The sequence below is a fragment of the Oryctolagus cuniculus genome, chromosome 13, assembly GCF_964237555.1.
Source record: "Oryctolagus cuniculus chromosome 13, mOryCun1.1, whole genome shotgun sequence".
In the NCBI taxonomy this organism is placed as follows: Eukaryota; Metazoa; Chordata; class Mammalia; order Lagomorpha; family Leporidae; genus Oryctolagus; species Oryctolagus cuniculus.
The window spans coordinates 63505888-63524873 of record NC_091444.1 but is presented as its reverse complement, the minus strand read 5'-3'; the positions used below and the strand labels follow the sequence as shown (position 1 = coordinate 63524873).

Genomic DNA, 18986 nt, shown 5'->3' with positions numbered 1-18986 from the left:
TTCCTAGGTGCATTAGCAGTGAGCTGAATCAGGAATGGGCATCAGGGACTTGAACTAGTGCTCATATGGGATGCCAGCATCACAGAAGTGACTTAACCCACTATGCCACATCCCTAGGCCCCTGGAAGTGCATGTTTTAAATGCTGTGCAATTATCTGTAATGTCCCTTTATTTGCCCAGAAGCTCTAAGCGACAGGTATTATTCCAATGTAATAGATAAGGAGAATGAGATTTAAAAGTTAAACACACACACACACACACACACACACACACACACACACCATTCAGCAAAGCAAGGCGTTTAGGAAGGGGCCAAACTCAGAAGCCCACATCTATCTCACTACAGTACACCAGGCACTCAGGTACATGTGTATGAGAGATATTACCTCAAGGATACGCCCAGGCCGCAGTATGCCAATCTGAGCAGATCACTGTGCGCTGGTGAGCAATAAGCTATTTATCATTAGTATGCAGACAGGGGCATCACATTGTAAATTCAGTTTCTTTTGTAATCTACAACATGAATGAAAATTCATGTAACTGACATGTAAAAACATGAGGAGTGACTTAAAAAGCATTGAAAATTGCAATTAAAAGATCAGAATGTGGCCACTCAAAAAAGTGTATGCCCTTCCCTTGATTTACCTTGAAACCTGCATACATATTTTGATGTTGTCATTGTCTAGAACACTGCTGCCATATCTTTTTCTTCTTTTTTCTTTTTGGAACTGTCTTCATTGCTTTGGGCTTAGCAGTACAAAGATCTATCTTTTGTGGATGGATATATATGCAAGTTTGTGAATGAGGATATGCTAAGTGCATTTCATTAACATCATATATTTTATTATAAAATACATGCAGTGGATGCTATACTATTCCAAGGTGAGATATCAGGCCAAACTAGATACCAGAATCCAAATTCTATCATCCATAAGAAAAATAAGCTATGATAACAATTCGCAGGGCTATTATCATTGAGATGTGGCTATGCAGAATGCCAAGTGGGATTTAAAATAAAACAGATCTAGTTTGAGATCTAAGCATGATCCTAAGCAAATTCTTTTAAATTTTTATCTTCATTTGCAACACAGAAGAATGCTACTTATATCACAGGACTGTCAAGAGTTAGACACAGTATGTAAGGTGACTGTCACTTAGAGTCTGAATAAGTGAAAATACATCATAATTGCTATTATTTTACTTGAGTACGTTTGAGCATATATAAAGTGCTTTTTCATTAGCCCATTCAACTCTGAAAAAGCTCAGTTGTGTAGAAAGTATTTCTTCTATCTAATGAACGAGTAACCGAGATTCAACAACACGAATAACTAATTCAATAAACAGTACTATTGAGCCCTTTCTATGCACCATCAATGAGCTAAGCAGTTTCCCAGCCATTTAAAAATCTCAACACAAACAAACTTTTTGGAAAAGTAATTATTGATATTATTATGATCCTCATTGTATGGACAAGGAAACCAAAGCTAAGGGAGGCTACATCTTGCCTAAGTTCATATAGATAGTAGGCAGCAAAGCTGGAACACAATTCCAGGTCTGTCTCAGAAACCCGTGATCACAATGATAGCTGTAAAACAGTGGAGATGAAGCAAAGCCAGACTGCTCTATTTAAAATTCAGTGTCCTCCTGTCCATGCCACATTGTCACTGGGTGGAACTTACCTAAAGCTACTGTGTATTTGATTTCCTCGTCTTGAACCAAATCTCTGTGTATGCCACCAATTTCTACAGAATACATGGTTCAAGCATCATATGTATGTGTATGCACACGCATACATAGCCTGAATGTTCTATGAATGAGGTGCTCCTGACGACACAGTTAAAAGTTAAGATAGCATTCTTTATAAGATGGCAGGACTTGACATATGCATTTGACTGCATCCACACAAACAGACACCAACAAAGCTGTCACCATATATTTAGAATATGGTTGAACTTTGCTAAAATTACCAGAAGTTTCTTATCAAAAGAATAGTCTTTCAGTAAGAATTAACTATCAGTAGAAGGCTTCCGAATCAAAATCATTTGCAAAGGACGGATGCTAGAACATTTGGAGATTGCTGATCAGACACTGACATGAAGAAATGTGAGTGGGTGCAACTGAAGTCTGGATTTATGGTCTCTCCAAACAAAGCCACCGAGCTTCTCTGGTGGACTCTCCTCTTATTTCTGATGTAAGGAGGCAAGGATGATGTAATCTCAAGTGGGTTTTTCTCTGTCACTCTATCACTCTGTTTGTGCCCGAGACCCCCCACCCCCCACATCTCTCCTTTACCTGATTGGAACCGGATAGATTTCCATAAGCCAAGACTCTGTCACTGGTTCCCTCCTCTAGTACCCTCGTTTCCATGCTCCTGATTTCATTGTTAATTTCACATCAGAGTGGAATAGGACTTAAAATAAAAGCATTTGTTACTGTTCCAGTGTTTCCAAGTTCGTAAACCTTTGATCACTTTGTCAGTCAACAGGTAATAACAGCTTCCAGGAGCGTCTTAGCACAATAAATTGTGAATGGAGATGCTTTACTTGGAATTCAATGGTGTTTAAGCACCAGGTGCCCCATGGGTTTCAAACTTTAAGGGTATGAAACTTGAAGGCTTCACAGGAGTATTCTAGAATGCATCATCATGAAACAGCCCACCTATCTTCTTAAAGTTTTTATTTATTAATTTTCATTTTTATTGGAAAGGCAAAGGGACAGACGAAGAGAGATATTCCTTCTACTGGTTCACTCCTCAAATGCCTATAATAGTTGACCAGAAGCCCAGAACTCCATCCAGGTATCCTAGGTGTGTAGTAGGGATCCAAGTACTTGAGCCATGACCTGCTGCCTCCTAGGGTGCATATTATCAGGAAGCTGGATCAGCAGCAGAGGAGCTGGGACTCAAACTAGGCAGTCCAATATGGGATACAGGCATCCCAAGTGGCCACTTCACTGCTGTGTCAAATGGCAGCACTCCTATCTTACCAAGAGTGAAGGCCAAGGGCTGCTGTTGAGGCGTGGTGGGCAGAGCTGCCACCTGTGACACCCACATCCCATATGGGTGCAGTTCGTGTCCCAGCTGCCCCACTTCCAATCCAGCTCCCTGCTAATGGCTTGGGAAAGAAGCAGTGGAAGATGACCCAAGTGTCTGGGTTCCTGCCGCCCACGTGGGAGACCTGAATGAAGTTCCTGGTTCCTGACTTTGGCCTGGCCCATTGTGGGCTGTTCTGGCTATCTGGAGAGTCAACCAACAGATGGAAGATTCTCTCTCTCTCTCTCTCTCTCTCTCTCTCTCTCTCTCTCTGTGTGTGTGTGTGCATGTGTGTCCGTCTGACTTTCAAAATGAATAAATAAATTTTATAAAAAAAAAAGAGTGAAGAAGTGAAGATGAGCACTGTCCTGCTGAGAAGACTTGGTTTTCCAGAGGCGGGCATTTAGATTATTTGTCTTTCATTAATTTCATGGCTTGCAGTGGTCCCCTGGGAGCTAGAATTCTGTTTGATTTTAACTTTTCCAATGGTGTGAGTCAGATGGACTTAGCCATTCTTAGCCGAGCTTGTCTACTCTGAATAGGACCTGTTAAACAATACACACTCTGACAGCCGGCGCCGCGGCTCACTAGGCTAATCCTCTGCCTTGCAGCGCTGGCACACAGGGTTCTAGTCCTGGTCGGGGCGCCGGATTCTGTCCTGGTTGCCCCTCTTCCAGGCCAGCTCTCTGCTGTGGCCAGGGAGTGCAGTGGAGGATGGCCCAAGTGTGCTTGGGCCCTGCACCCCATGGGAGACCAGGAGAAGTACCTGGCTCCTGCCATCGGATCAGCGCAGTGCACCGGCTGCAGCGGCCATTGGAGGGTGAACCAACGGCAAAGGAAGACCTTTCTCTCTGTCTCTCTCTCTCACTGTCCACTCTGCCTGTCAAATAAATAAATAAATAAAAATACACACTCTGACTTCCTCTTGCACGTTGTTGCCAGTGTTGAGCACTTTAGCAACTCATGTAACTAATATTTGTTGAGTAATTTCTATGTCAGGCCCTGTTCTCACCACGTCTGTGAAACAGCTCATTGAGTCCTTTTAAGGACCCTATAAGGCAGATGATATCATTGTTAGACTTTTACAGATGAAGAAGGATAGGCCCAAGCAAAGTAGCTTGTTACAAACTGCACAGAACAGAAGTGACAGAATAGAAGTGTTAGTTGGGATCTGTACCCAAACTGCCTTGGTACAGAACAGAACCTACACTCTTTTTTTTTTTTTTTTTTTTTTTAAGATTTATTTACTGGAAAGTCAGAGTTACACAGGGAGAGAAGGAGAGGCAGAGAGAGAGACAGAGAGAGAAAGAGAGAGAGAGAGAGAGGGCTTCCATCTGATGGTTCACTACCCAGTTGGCTGCGATGGCCAGAGCTGTGCTGATCTGACGCCAGGAGCCAGGAGCTTCCTCCGGGTCTCCCACATGGGTGCAAGGGCCCAAGGACTTGGGCCATCTTCCAGTGCTTTCCCTGGCCAGAGCAGAGAGCTGGATTGGAAGTGGAACAGCCGGGACTTGAACCAGCGCCCATATGGGATGCTGGCACTGCAGGCAGCAGCTTTACCCACTACACCACAGTGCCAGTCCCAGAACCTACAATCTTAACCATACTTCCCTAAGATGAATCTCAGAGTTAAAGAAAGATAGGAGGCCCAGTCTATAAGCCATGGGAATTTGTGACATTTAGCCTCTCGGAGCTTGAATTTCTTCAAAGTAAAAAGAAATTTTATTACTAACTTTTCTACCTATAATATAAGATAGTTAGGAAATCATATGTCATATATTATATCAAGCATTAGTTATCACCATCTTCATTATGGTCACATACACTGCCATCCTTTGAGTGTTAACTAGAGTCTCCAAAATGAAAACTCAAGGATATTTTCCTTTGCCATTTAAAGATGGGGCACAGACTTGTTCATATTTGCAATATTGGATACTTCAATGCCTTTATCAAAATATTCTCCAATGAAATCATAAGGGGGTGAAATTAGCCAGCCATACTAGGACAGGAAGAGATGGTTTGACCTAGAACAGACTTAGGCAAAATGAGTGGTATCTTCTGGTCTGGAAGTCCCAGAGGTCCCCGCCAGTCACATGCCCATGGTGCACAGGGATATCAGCAATACTAACACAACAATACACTGAACACAGGATGTCAACAGGATGAAAGGGTGATAAGATTATATATAAAAAAAGAAATGTTGCCTTTCTTCTAGAGACTGAGAAAATTGTTAATACAAATGAACAGCTGTTTAGGAAGAAAACATTATTTCCAAAACCCAGACAAAGCTCTATTTATTACATTTCAGAGACATTTAAATTACAGTGTCTGAAAACTATCCTATCATGGATATCAGTGACACTTAAATTATCTGAAAATCTGAAAGGTTAGGCCAAAATAAAGGCTTTACTCTGGGAAAGACATATATAGAGAAAGTTCTTTTTCCTCAACTGATCAGGTGAATAAACATGATGTGTGGAATAACAAATGGATACTATGTTACAGGACTAAATTTTTTAGAAACTCAATAAAATTGTAAATTCAAAATTTAATTTAATATATGCCATTTTAATATCCCTAAATATAAATTCACTACTCTCGTTGGTGTACCAATATCCTTGTGTTCATGCTGGTGCTCTTGGCAGTATACTGCATCAAGCTTCAGGCCTGCCCCAGACACTCCACAGGAGTTCTGGTAAGCTCTGTGCTCACTGTGGTAGGCGAGGCCTATCATGGACAGTGTAAGGCATGGCAGCCACTGAGGCAGGCCTGGGCTTGTGTTTGTTCCCACCAGTCCTGACTTTCTCAGAGGTGGCCAGGGCTCACCCACACTTTTCCCACTGCCTAGCACATGATTGGCCATCTCTAGGCACTTCCAGAGCATGGATGCTCACACTTTGTTAAGAAAAATTCTGGCCAAGTGAGAACAAAGGAAACTGCATTTATTTGGCTTATGGAAATTTAAGCAATGGATCAAATGACCAGATTAGGAGTCACTGTCGTAGTCCAGTTTGGATTTAACCTGTATCTTTGTCCTGTCAGCCCAATTCAAAGTAAAATCCAGACTTTAGACTAGAAAACAACACATAAAAGCATACTAAAGTCAAGAATCATCTGTAATATTTACAGGTACAGTCTGTGTTTCCTTATTATGGGGAGACCTGAACTTGAATGCCAAGGGGCTATCCAGCAGGAATGCTTGCCTTTCTCCCTTCAACAACTTCTTGTTTATTGTTCTACCTTCCTTCCTACACACCTCACAGGGTGTTGTGCAGCTTAGTCAGTTAGTGAAGGCTTGAGATTTTTCTAATGAAAGGTGTTATGGTGTTATGTAAATACACAGTATTATTTTGTCTTTATTCCAGGATTACTGCTTTGAAATAGTTCAGTGTGTGTAAATATGTTTAATAATGTGTATTAATTTGATGTTTTTAGAAATTCCTTGGCATCCTAGCAAACTTAAGTGGTAACAGTGTTTTTTTTTTTTTTTTTTTTAAGATTGATTTATTTATTTGAAAGGCAGAGTTACAAAGAGCATGAGGTCGTCCACCCACTGGTTACTTCCCAATTGGCCTCAACGGCTGGAGCTGGGCCAATCTGAAGCCAGGAGCCTCTTCCAGGTCTCCCACGTGGGTACAGGGGCCCCAAGCACTCGGGCCGTCCTTTGCTTCCTTATCAGGTCATTAGCAGGGAGCTGGATTGGAAGTGGAGCAGCCAGGACTCAAACCAGCACTCATATGGGATGCCAATGCTGCAGGTGGCGGCTTTACCCACTATGCCATGGTGATGGCCCCAGAAGTGTTTCTTGTACAAGGAAATATCAAGTACAGTTTCAAGACAATCATTAATTGATCTTATCCCTTTCAAATCAAGTTTTAGCTGGATGAATGCACTAATCACCCGTAATCATTTACTTGAATGTTAGGTGGGCTCACTGAGACCTCCTATGAATATAAACAGAGGCAAATGCAAAGTTCACAACACACCAATAAGCTCATCCCAAAGGATGAGAATGACTGTGTAAGCTCCCTGCAAACAACTGGCATAACAGAAAAGCCCAAGTGCACAACAAGAAAGCACCACCAATACCACCATATGCTTTAAAGTGGAATTTATAAAAATAAATAACACTCCATGGATCAAGGCTCAGTGAGAGCTACCTTAGCTCCTGATAGTCACTTCTGCTCTCCTCTAGGAACATCCACCCTCCATACAAGCATGTTAATAATTTCAGGCCATGAGGATCTGACCATGGTAATGCAACTTTCCACACAAGGCTCTGACTGAGGGGTCATTTCCAGCCTTCTCTATAGCCAACAGCCTCCTACAACTGCTGACTCTCACAAGAGCACTAAGAGTTTACATCAACTACTTGGCTAGGTGTTTCCAGGAGGTATCACTATGTGAATAGCCTATGTGGGCATGTGCCCATTTGGTAGAATGGCTTCATTATCCTTCCCATCAGAGACAGCAGTAAGTGTCTCCCACGTAAGTGGAATCGAGGGCATGGACTCCTACAAGACTTCCATAAAGATGGTGAGAAGACATCAATAGATTATTGGAAAAAGAACACTCATCAAATGTGAGTTTAGTAAGTATTGTTACCACAGATGACATTTTTTGTCATGCAAATTACTTCCTCCCCTCCTATGATAAATATAGGCCTATTTACTCATGCTTGATGGATTGTGCCTTATAGGCACTACAAGACATGAATTGAGTGAGGATGGTCGAGGGGCTGCACAGTCATAGGAGCATTCCATGGTGGCTGGGCAGTCAGGAGGTCCAGCAAAGCACAGAACTCTGTCATGCTACTGAGGATATAATGGTGGTCAACCAGAAGTCATGTCTGTTTCTCATCTTGGGTCTTAAGACTAAAATATGACATCCAAAGAATATTATAACAGAAATTATATTATCTTACTCTGCATATATATATGCTTCATGTCTGTAGGAGCCAAATGTCACTACTCTATGGTACTTTTCTGGTCTCTTCCTACTTGTTCCTGCTTCTTTGCATTATATTATAGATCTTATCACAATGCATTATGACTGCCTATCTCCAGCATTAAAATGTTAGCTTTTTGAGAGCCCAGGCTGAATCATACTGATACAGTGTCCACTCCAATGCCTGCTGACACATATAGGTGTTGAATAAGACAAAGAATTTGAATGATAGCACTATCATGGACTTGACTGTGGTTCTAAAGAATCCACTAGCACTGGATCAGATGGCATCACAGGGTTTATGTACAGATTTCTTCATCTTCTTTGTGTATATGGCCTTTAAAGAATCACTGGCAAAGTAACCATTTCCAACTTTAGTTGAAGTACACAGGTGATTGCGTTTGTGGCAGTTGTGTTACTTTTGCCTTCAAAAAGCCTGTACTGTTATTTTTGCTAAAAGAAAACTAAATAAAAGAAGGTAATGTCTTGGTGTAGAAAAGGCCACAGGGACTTTCTAAGAAACTAAATTCATCAGCAGCAGTTGGGGATCCAGGAGCACTATGATTTTTGCTAAAGCACATTAAACACAATACAGACCACAGATGCTGGTGTGACCAAAAGGTAGGGACTTAAAGGCAATGTGAAAAAAGTATTCTGTTAGTGTGCACTATTATTTTATTTATTTTATTTTTTATTTATTTGACAGGTAGAGTTGTGGACAGTGAGATAGAGAGACAGAGAGAAAGGTCTTCCTTCCATTGGTTCACTCCCCAAATGGCCGCTATGGCTGGTGCTGCATTGATCCGAAGCCAGGAGCCAGGTGCTTCTCCTGGTCTCCCATGTGAGTACAGGGACCCAAGCACTTGGGCCATCCTCCACTGCCCTCTCGGGCCACAGCAGAGAGCTGGACTGGAAGAGGAGCAACTGGGACTAGAACCTGGTGCCCATATGGGATGCCGGCCCTGCAGGTAGAGGATTAACCAAGTGAACCACGGCGCCAGCCCCAAGTGTGCACTAATGTTATTCATTTGTTCAACAAATAAATTATGAGCACTTCACATGTTGATTTTCTTACCTCCATAACCACATTGACTTTTACTTAAAAGGATACTGCTTTCTTTCACATCTCTATATGCTTCAGTTGCCTTTCGCTATCATTTGTATATTTAGGTGAGGGTTACTTTCAGAGACAGGAGTGATGGGGCAGAAAATGCTAGAGCTCATCATGATGCAGGTTTCTCCTCTCTGTCATCATGTGTCTGTGCTCCTTGTAGTTGAGGGGAGCCATGTGACAGAGTTCTGGCAAGTAGAGTAAGGGCAGAAAGTGGTGGGCCCCACTGCTCAGCTTGGCCCCCTCCTATGAGCCTTTTCAGTCCATCTTAGCTACACTGATAAACTGATAGTGAAAAGTGATAGAGAGGAGGCAAGGCAAATCTAAACCTCAGAATAAGGAATCATTTAATGTGATGAGACCACACCCCTAAAGATACCATGCTTCAGTTACCTTTGTTTAAACAGAAGCCCACATGCTTTTATGAGCTCTAGATACAGTGGCTACCAACATATAATAGTTATTGGCCCCTCCCATCAAAAAGTTGACCTCCCATTTGGGCCAAGAAAAGATCTTTGCACATGAGAAACAGAAAGCAGTAATAAGGGTGTGAGGGGAGTGGTCCAGGTGCAAGTAAGAGATCTTAGAATTGAGAAGAGGAAATCATTCAAGAAAATATCTCTAAGGATGCTAAAGCATTGTGTGTTATTGACTTAAAAATGCACAATGGTCCATTGAGGTGCATCAATAACTCAGAAATAAGAAAGGAGACGGAAATGAAATAGACTAAATTATTGGTAACAAAGACTTTAATAAATTTCAAAGCACAATAGCAGTGTGGTAAAGTAGCTCGATTATGATGGACTGTTCCAACAAAGACAAACAGTTCCCATTAATTCACATTTTTGTGGAGACTAAGAGGAAATCTCAAGCCACACCACAGACAGTTGCAAGGAACTGGTGACTCCTAAAAATGGTGATATAAGATTAAAACAAAGACTTCATATGGTGCTCTCCCCAACCAAATTTCATGGGGACCATGAGGTCAGGGCCACCCTTCAGAGCACATACTGGGATGACTGACCCAATGTACTTTCCCTTGATCAACCTTATATTTGACTGTATTTTAGTAAATTATCCATGTAGTTGTATTTTGACAGCTCTCTTTACAGCAGTAAAACAAAATGTGTGCATCGCAAATGGCAAAGATTCAAATTTCAGCTATGTTTATCCAAAATAGCACTGAACTGCTTCTGTACTTATGCTATACTGCCTACAGCTTTACGGAAGGGAAGACAGATGGGATGAATTTAGCAGGGAAACAGCTGTGGCTTGAAGAAGAGACAAGCAAAAGTTTTGCTATCAGGCTTCATTATGTATCAAGGTACCAGTAAAATGTGTATCCGTAAGGCAGCCAAAAAAGTGTTTTTCATTTGACTAGTGATAATTACCTTTTCTCAACAGCTGACAATGTTCTAAGTAGCATTAAATAGGTATAATAATTAAGCAATAAGACACAGCAGGCAGTGCCTTGCTGGGAACTGTGGTTCCTTTCAGGTGTGCTGGGAGGCACCAGCCAAGGGACCACCGACTTTAACCTCCTGAGGAATGGAGCAAGCCAGGCACACAGCTGGTGGGAGTGTAGGCCTTTGGAAAAATGGAGGAAAAAACCAACCAGGGAAATGGGAAGTTGAGGGCTTCTGTGTATGACCAGGACAGTAGTGCAAGAGAGTTAGGTAAGTTTCCACCTCCAGCATTTTTACCTTTCTTAATAACAGACATGTAGTATTCACATCTTGCTCCAATCAACTGGAGCTGCAATACCTTCAGCTTATGAAAACGAACAATTGGGACTTTTTTACCTTCTGTATCATTTCCATCAGATGTTAAAATGTCCCATCAGATGTTCTTCACAACAGCCTGTTTTGACTGTTTAAGAACAGGAAATGTCCAGTTTTTACAGTGCTGGGGGTGGTGATCAATCACTCTGGCTTTGGCCATTTGTGAAGTGAACCCTAGTGGACAGAAGATCTCTCTCTGTGTCTCTCCCTCTCTCTGAAATTCTGCCTTTTCAATAAATAAATAAATAAGTCTTGCTTAAAAAAAGACATATATGTAATAAGCCCTAGAGTGGCAGTGAGAGCTGGCAGTACAATATTTTCCTAAGGAGTTTGGAATCATCACACCAGCAAGGGTGGAAATAAGTGAGGAACACTGGCATACTCATAAGGCATGTGAAGTTGATGATAAACCCACAAGCTTCCCAAATTTTTACTATCAGCCTCTCCTCCTACTCTTTCAAATGGACATGCATTTCATGTACAATTTCCCCCTGAGCCTTTCTGTACTCTTTTAACTTTTCAGTGACTTTTCCCAGCAGTACTTGCTGGGCCTCAGACCTCCATCAGATTGCATCTCCCCCCTTCCAAGATTTATTTATTTATTTGAAAGGCAGAGTTACAGAGAGGCAGAGGCAGAGAGAGAGCAAAAGGTTTTCGGTCTGCTGGTTCACTCCCCAAAAGGCTGCACGGCTGGAGCTGGGCCGATCTGAAGCCAGGAGCCTGGCATTTCTTCCAAGTCTCCCATGTGGATACAGGGGCCCAGGACTTGGGCCATCTTCTACTGCTTTCCCAGGCCATAGCAGAGAGCTGCATCAGAAGTGGAGCAGCCGGGACTAGAATTGGTGCTCAAATGGGATGCTGGTGCTGCAAGCAGTAGCTTTTACCTGCTACACCACTGCATCGGACCCAAGGTTGACATCTTGATAAAGCCCATGATGGCTACTGATTCTCTGGGTCCAACAGGCCATCTTCTCTTTAGAGGTAGAAAGAGTTTGGTATTGCAGAGAAAGCACAAGATTTGGAGTCAAGCAAACCTGTGTAAACTCTAGCTTTGTCTATTACACACCGCACAACTGAATAAGGTCACATTTCCTTCCTTTGAGCCTCAGGTTCTTCAAATTCAAACTGGAATGATCCTTGGACGGCTAGTGGCGAACACTTAGTATAATCTTAGAATAAACTGTCAGTAACTAAGAATTACCTTTTTCATTATAGGAAGAAGATATATCTATTTTTAAGATTTATTTATCTACTAACTCAAAAGGCAGAGTGATGGAGAGACAGAGAGATCTTCCATTACTGATTTACTACTCAGATGGCTGCAACAGCCAGGGCTGGGCCAGGCTGAAGCAAGGAGCCAGGGACCTCATTTGGATCTCCCACATGGACAGACGGGACCCAAGTGCTTGGATCATTCCCTGCTGGTTTCGCAGGTGCACTAGCAGGAAGCAGGATCACAAGCGGAGCAGACAGGATTTGAACTGATACCTCAATAAAGGATTCCAGCATCATAAGCACACTATACCACAACACAAATCCCAGGTATAAAATATATCGTGTAACTGCCCTTTCTGCCACTCTTATTTTCTGGCACTCCTCTTTTTCCTATCATTCTGCATCAATCTGCCTCAATTTAAGATAACTTAAATATACTTGAAATTATAAATATTATGTCCACCCCCATTTTATCCCATCAGAACAGAGGATGCTCATATTTAAGATATATGTGCAATAAGCTTAAGGCAACCATGTTGGGACTCAATTCAGAAACTGATCAGGTGCTCCCTATAAAACAATATTGGTGGTTTAATGGTGGGAAATCAGCTAAGAGACTACAGGTAATGGGAACATTAAAAAAAATCAGATGATGCCACATCTGATTGAAACTAGAGTTAGAACTTAACAATTCTTTTTGTATTATTAGAACTAAAATATTCATAAGATTCTTTACATCATATTCCTTCTTCATAGTCTAAGGAGCAATACTAACCAAGTTCAAGTTTGCCATCTGTCATATAGCAACTATGTGACCTTGAGAACCATTTACTTAATCTCACTGCGTTTTAGTTTTCTCACTGGCAAAATGTGGATAATGCTAGTACCTGCTTCATAGGATTGTTATGAGATTAAATGGGTTCACAATGGTGAATGCTTACATCAATGGTAGATATCTAGTAAGCACCATGTAAAATGTGTTCCTGCAATACTAATTATAATGACAACTATCATATGTTTATTATGATATAATTATTTAATACAATAGAAATTACTAAAGATTTATTTATTTATTTGAAAGAGACAGAGGAGAGAGATCTTTAATCTGCTGGTTCATTCCCCAAATGCCTGCAACAGTGAGGGCTAGGCCAGGCCAAAATCAGGAGCCAAGCAGGTTTCCCACATGGGTGGCAGCAACCCAAGTATTTGAGGCATCATCCAATCAGTGCCTCCCAGGTACTAGCAGGAAGCTGGATTGGAAGCAGAGGAGCCAGGGTTCAAACTGTCACTCAAAGATGGGATGCAGGCATCCCTAGTGGTGGTTTAACCTGCTATACCACAATGCCTGCTCCAATAACAATACTTATAAAAGATTTCAGGAAAACTTTACATGGTAACAGAAGGCTTAATTCAATCATACCCAGCTATGGAAATTGAGGGATCAAGAAGAGGGCCAAAAACCAAGAAAACTTAAAGCACAGTATGATATCAGGGACAGAGTCTGAGCCAAGAAGGCTTAAGATATGGGGAAGCTTTTCTTATTGCAAAGTAAGATCGTGCATGTTGAATAGTCAGATACCTCCTTATGACTCCTCCTAAAATGAGTAGCTTGCTCTGACCCACATGAAAATTAAGATCAGACAGAATTTAGTACTATACATCCTAAGCCTCAATTTAGACCCGTCCCAAACGTTACTACATACTGTACTAATCCATCCATATCAGGTACCTGATAATTGTATTTCTGACACAGAGACATACCTTGGGCTATAGCAGCCAATTTTTGTCATCTATTTTGAAAAGAAAACATACAACAACAAACTAGTAGCAATGCTCTCTCAGAGTATATAAGTAAGTCAATAAAACATGGTTTCCTCATATTATAAATAGTAATAACTATCCTGGTTGTAGGGTGCCAGCTGAAATTCTTAAAGCAAGCTTGAGGTTGCAATTATGGAAACACAGAAATGATCTCTTTTTAAAGAGTGAATTCTGAGTGGTTTAAATCAATGTGTTAAGAACAAGAGCTTTATAAAACAAGTGAAACATTAGATTAAATACTATATTCTGACATCAACAATCAACATTACAAATGTCAAATTTGCACAAGGACTGCCATCAGCAGAAAGTTCAGAAATAAACACACTGTATTGGAACAACTATCTCTCAATGCATGATGCCAGTCAATAATGAGAAGTCATTGTAAATATGGAAACTGAGAGGCCAAGCCAAACAAATACGTTTTTACTTAAATAGATTCTTTCTGAATATTTTCTGCAGGGACTTTATATTCCCTTTAAAATTATCATCCCTGAATAATCAATTTAAGAAGAAATAACTGAGCTTTGGATCTAAAATCAATTATTAAACAATGTAGACATTTAAGTGCATGATTCCGGGGAGTGGGCATTTGGCCCAGTTGTTAAGATACCAGTTATCTAACCGGCACTGTGGTGCAGCAGGTTAACGCCCTGGCCTGCAGTGCTGGCATCCCATATGGGAGCCAGTTCAAGTCCTGGCTGCTCCACTTCTGGTCCAGCTCTCTGCTATGGCCTGGGAAAGCAGTAGAAGATGGCCCAAGCCTTGGGCCCCTGCAGCCACGTGGGAGACCCGGAAGAAGCTCCTGGCTCCTGGCTTCAGATCGGCCCAGCTCTGGCCGTTGTGGCCATTTAGGGAGTGAACCATTGGATGGAAGACTTCTCTCTCTCTGCCTCTCCTTCTCTCTCTAACTCTGACTTTCAAATAAATAAATACATCTTAACAACAACAACAACAAAGATACCAAATTAAGTGCCTGTTCCTAATACAAGCTTCCTGCTATCATGTATCTTGGGAGGCAGCAAGTGATGGTTCAAGTAAAGGGATCCGTGGCACCCATTTGTGAGACCTAGATTGAATCCTCAGTTTTCAGCTTTGGCCTGGAACATCCCTGGGCTATTCTGGACATCTTGGGGAGAGACAGAGAAGGAGTTTGTCTGTTTTCCTCCCTATTTCTCCGCCTCTAAAATAAAATAGAATGAAAATGAATTATTTCTGGTTTTATTATAATTTTCTCTACTGATCTAACAATGAGAATGAAACTCATTTTATGTCTTAAAGATCAACAGAACTGGTACATCCTGAAAATCAATATTTATAAGATTTTTCTTCATAGAGAAACATTGTAATCAATAAGTGAACTGTTACAAAGTAAGTGCTTTGACAGGAGAATAGAAGGTCCATTTACCCTCACAAAGCATTAAGGTTCCTAGCATTTGTGATAAACTATGGTTCTTCCACCCGTTTTCCTTTTTGGGAGTTCATCACTGTATATTCTATGACAATCTGTTCCCCTAGAATTTGAAATTTGAATAAAACAGATTTTGTTGCCTTTTTATCCACCTAGAGGAATATACAAGGACCCTTAGATTTTTTTAAAAAAGATTTGTTTATTTGAAAGGCAGCGCATCAGAAAGGAAGAGACAGAGAAAGGAAGAAGGAGGGAGGTAGAGACAGAGAACCTTCCATCCACTGGTTTACTACGCAAATGGCCACAACAGCCAAGGCTGGATCAGGCTGAAGCCTGGAGCCAGGAGCTCCATTCTGGTCTTCCACATGAGTGGTAGGAGCCCAATCACTTGGGCCATCATTAGCTGCCTTCCCAGGCACATTAGCAGAAAGCTGAATGAGAAGTGAAAAACCTGACTCAAACCAGCACTTTGATATGGGATGCTGGCGTCCTGAGTAGCAGTTTAACCAGCTGTGCCACAACACTGTCCCCAAAACAGATGTTTTCTAAAAGACGCTTAAAATATTTTTTGAAAGAGACAGGAGTGTATTTAACATTTAATATTAATATAGCATTTACCAAAAGATCTTCAAGCTGAATTTGAGCTTTTCCAGCCAATCCTACAACAGAAAGTTAAATATGAACAAAATACAAGGTATAGGAAAAGCACAGTAGGAAAGAGATAAAGATGGAAGACTGTCTGAAAGAAAAAACAAAAACAAAAACAAAAACACCCCACCCTGCCATCAAAAACAAACCATTCCTCCCATCTACATGTACACATACACACAATTTTTTTTAATGTTGAGATTTACTTTGACCTAGGCTTATTGGCATAAAAATAAAATCTCAAAGACTAGTTTTTCTTATGTATTCACATGGAAACAATTATAGGCACAGCTAACAGTTTACTCTGTTTAATTTCTCTCATCAGGTTTTCTCTAAGCAGATTATCCCACACTGGTGTCTCAAACGGTTTATGTCATTACAACTGGAGTCATCAATTTTTAAAAATATTATTTATCCTGATACTAATACCTTAATTTGTCATCTGACTATATTTCTTTAGTTTCCTTTAACTAATTCATTGATATGTCCTTTTTTAAAATAAAAATCCTTTAGCCTTTTTTAAATAAAAGATTTAGTTATTTGTTTGAAAGGTAGAGTTACAGAGAAAAGGAGGGAAGGACAGAGATGGGGGGCGGGAGAGGGAGAGAGAGAGAAAGAGGGAGAGAGAGAATCTTCCACCCTCTAGTTCACTCCCAAATGGCAGGCACAGCTATGGGATGTCATTGTCACAAGCAGTGGCTCCACACTGTCCATAACCCAGGCCCCAGTCTTTTAGCTTTCAATAAACTAAACAGTCCATGACCATGGGTCACCTTCATGACCTGGCCCAGAAACAGAGCTAATAAGTGAATTTTGCCACTGGCCAGGGCATGATCAAGAATGAGAACAGAGATGTTAACTCTGCTAGACCTATTTTTTTTTTAAAGATTTATTTATTTTAATTGGAAGGCAAAGTTAGAGGGAGGAAGAGAGGGAGAGAGAGAGAGAGAGGGAGGGAGGGAGGGAGGGAAGGAGGGAGAGAGAGAGAGAGAGAGATACGTTGATCCTCCATTCGCTGATTCACTCCCCAAATGGCCACCACACAGCTGGAGCTGGGCCCCTCTGAAGCCAGAAGCCAGGAGCTTCTTCTGGGGCTCCCACGTGAGTGCAGGAGCTAAAGCACTTGGGCCATTTTCTTAATGTGCTTTCCTAGGCACATTAGCAGGGAGCTGGATCAGAAGTGGAGTGGAGCAGTTGGGACCACAGGTGACAGCTTTACCCACTGTGCCACCGAGCCAGCCCCTGCTAGACCTCATTGTCAGGCCTTCCCTTTCAGCAAACCATACCAAGCAGAGAAGGCAGAGGAGAAGGGCTTTTCACACACAAAAAAAAAAAAAAAAAAAAAAGAAGAAAGAAAGAAATTAGAGAGAAATTTGTATGCTCCTGACTCATCTAGTGGACAAGAGGTTGGAAGACACTGAGAAGATAAAGAAAGCAGCTTGAGTTCTGAGCTCTCTAAGCCCCTGGTTCAGCAACTCCCTTCCCCTCCCCCACCAGTCCTTGTTCCAGAATATGCATGCCTTGGATATAGAGGCCATTCTGAGCCATTTGTTTCTTTCCTCTGGGCCTAGGATCATAACCACAAAAGAGAAACAGCTGGATTGGATGGTTGAGTAGCATAAATACACTTTGCACTTAAATGTGGCACATAGAGGGTTCTAATAAACTGAACCACATTTATAAGCACTGTAAGGGGGAACTTACTACAGCAAATTATGTTGCTAAGTGATGAATGACCATTTAATTCATCCATTTTGTAAATTTGGATTTAACATGTTCAGTTTGTTTAAAGTGAGTTATGGTGGCAACAGCTTGTTTTTTTTTTTTTTGTTTTTTTTTTTTTTTTTTTTTTTTTTGACAGGCAGAGTGGACAGTGAGAGAGAGAGACAGAGAGAAAGGTCTTCCTTTACCGTTGGTTCACCCTCCAATGGCCGCTGTGGCCAGCGCACCACGATGATCCAAAGCCAGGAGCCGGGTGCTTCTCCTGGTCTCCCATGGGGTGCAGGGCCCAAGCACTTGGGCCATCCTCCACTGCACTCCCGGGCCACAGCAGAGAGCTGGCCTGCAAGAGGGGCAACCGGGACAGAATCCGGCGCCCTGACCGGGACTAGAACCCAGTGTGCCAGCGCTGCAAGGTGGAGGATTAGCCTATTGAGCCGCGGCGCCGGCCAACAGCTTGGCTTTCTGTCAAGCTGAGTTTAGAGTAAGACATTTTGAAATAGGGTCAGTTATTAAATTTCAGAGTCTCTAGTCTCTTAGTGTAATCGAGTGTGATCAAGATGATAGAAGTAAAGCAATTAAATGTTTAGAAACAGGCTTACTTTGTCAAGCTAGGGTAAAATAAAACCTCACAGTTTCCTAGGAGTTTTGGTTAAAGCTGTAAAAAGCTTTCACTCCTTCAGCCTGATTGGAAAGAATCTCTCTTCTTTTTTTTTTTTTTTAAAGATTTATTTATTTATTTGAAAGTCAGAGTTACACAGAGAGAGAAGGAGAGGCAGAGAGGCAGAGAGGCAGAGAGGCAGAGAGAGAGGGAGAGAGAGAGAGAGAGAGAGAGGTTTTCCACCAGTTGGTTCACTCCCCAGTTGGCCGCAATGGCCAGAGCTGCACTGATCTGAAGCCAGGAGTCAGGAGCCCCCTCCGGGTCTCCCACATGGCTACAGGCGCCCAAGGAGCTATCTCTGGGTCTCACATGTGGGTGCAGGGGCTCAAAGACTTGGGCCATCTTCTACTGCTTTCCCAGGCCGTAGCAGAAAACTGGATTGGAAGTGGAGCAACCGGGACTTGAACCAGAGCCCATATGGGAATGCCAGCACTGCAGGTGGTGGCTTTACCTGCTATGCCACAGCACTGGCTCTGAGTCTCTCCTCTTAAAACTGTTGTACTTCTCTTTTAAAATATGTTCCCGGTTTTTCTTGTCCTATGAATTGTGGCATAAGAATTGTATATAACTTAAAAATTAAAAGTGAATACTGTTACAAAGTTATATGATCGTGAATTCTATTCATTTCATCTACCATTTCATTT

The 18986-nt window shown here is 41.7% G+C and overlaps 1 protein-coding gene across 38 annotated transcripts in view; it reads right to left on the bottom strand.

Moving 5' to 3' along the window:
• SDCCAG8 (SHH signaling and ciliogenesis regulator SDCCAG8) overlaps nt 1-18986 on the bottom strand; it is a 270085-nt gene that overhangs the window by 29925 nt on the left and 221174 nt on the right. For 2 of the 38 annotated variants that reach the window (XR_007909715.2, XM_051820785.2), the window contains exon 16: nt 387-513. The exons of 34 other annotated variants lie outside the window; for them this stretch is intronic. Coding sequence is in view for 1 of the 4 variants with exons in the window: in XM_051820785.2 (XP_051676745.1) it covers nt 429-513 (85 nt within the window). In the remaining 3 variants the exon portion in view is untranslated. Of the gene's footprint in view, nt 1-386; nt 514-15932; nt 15974-18986 lie in introns of those variants that run through there. 2 more of the 38 variants (XR_007909718.2, XM_051820788.2) reach the window with 2 other exon arrangements.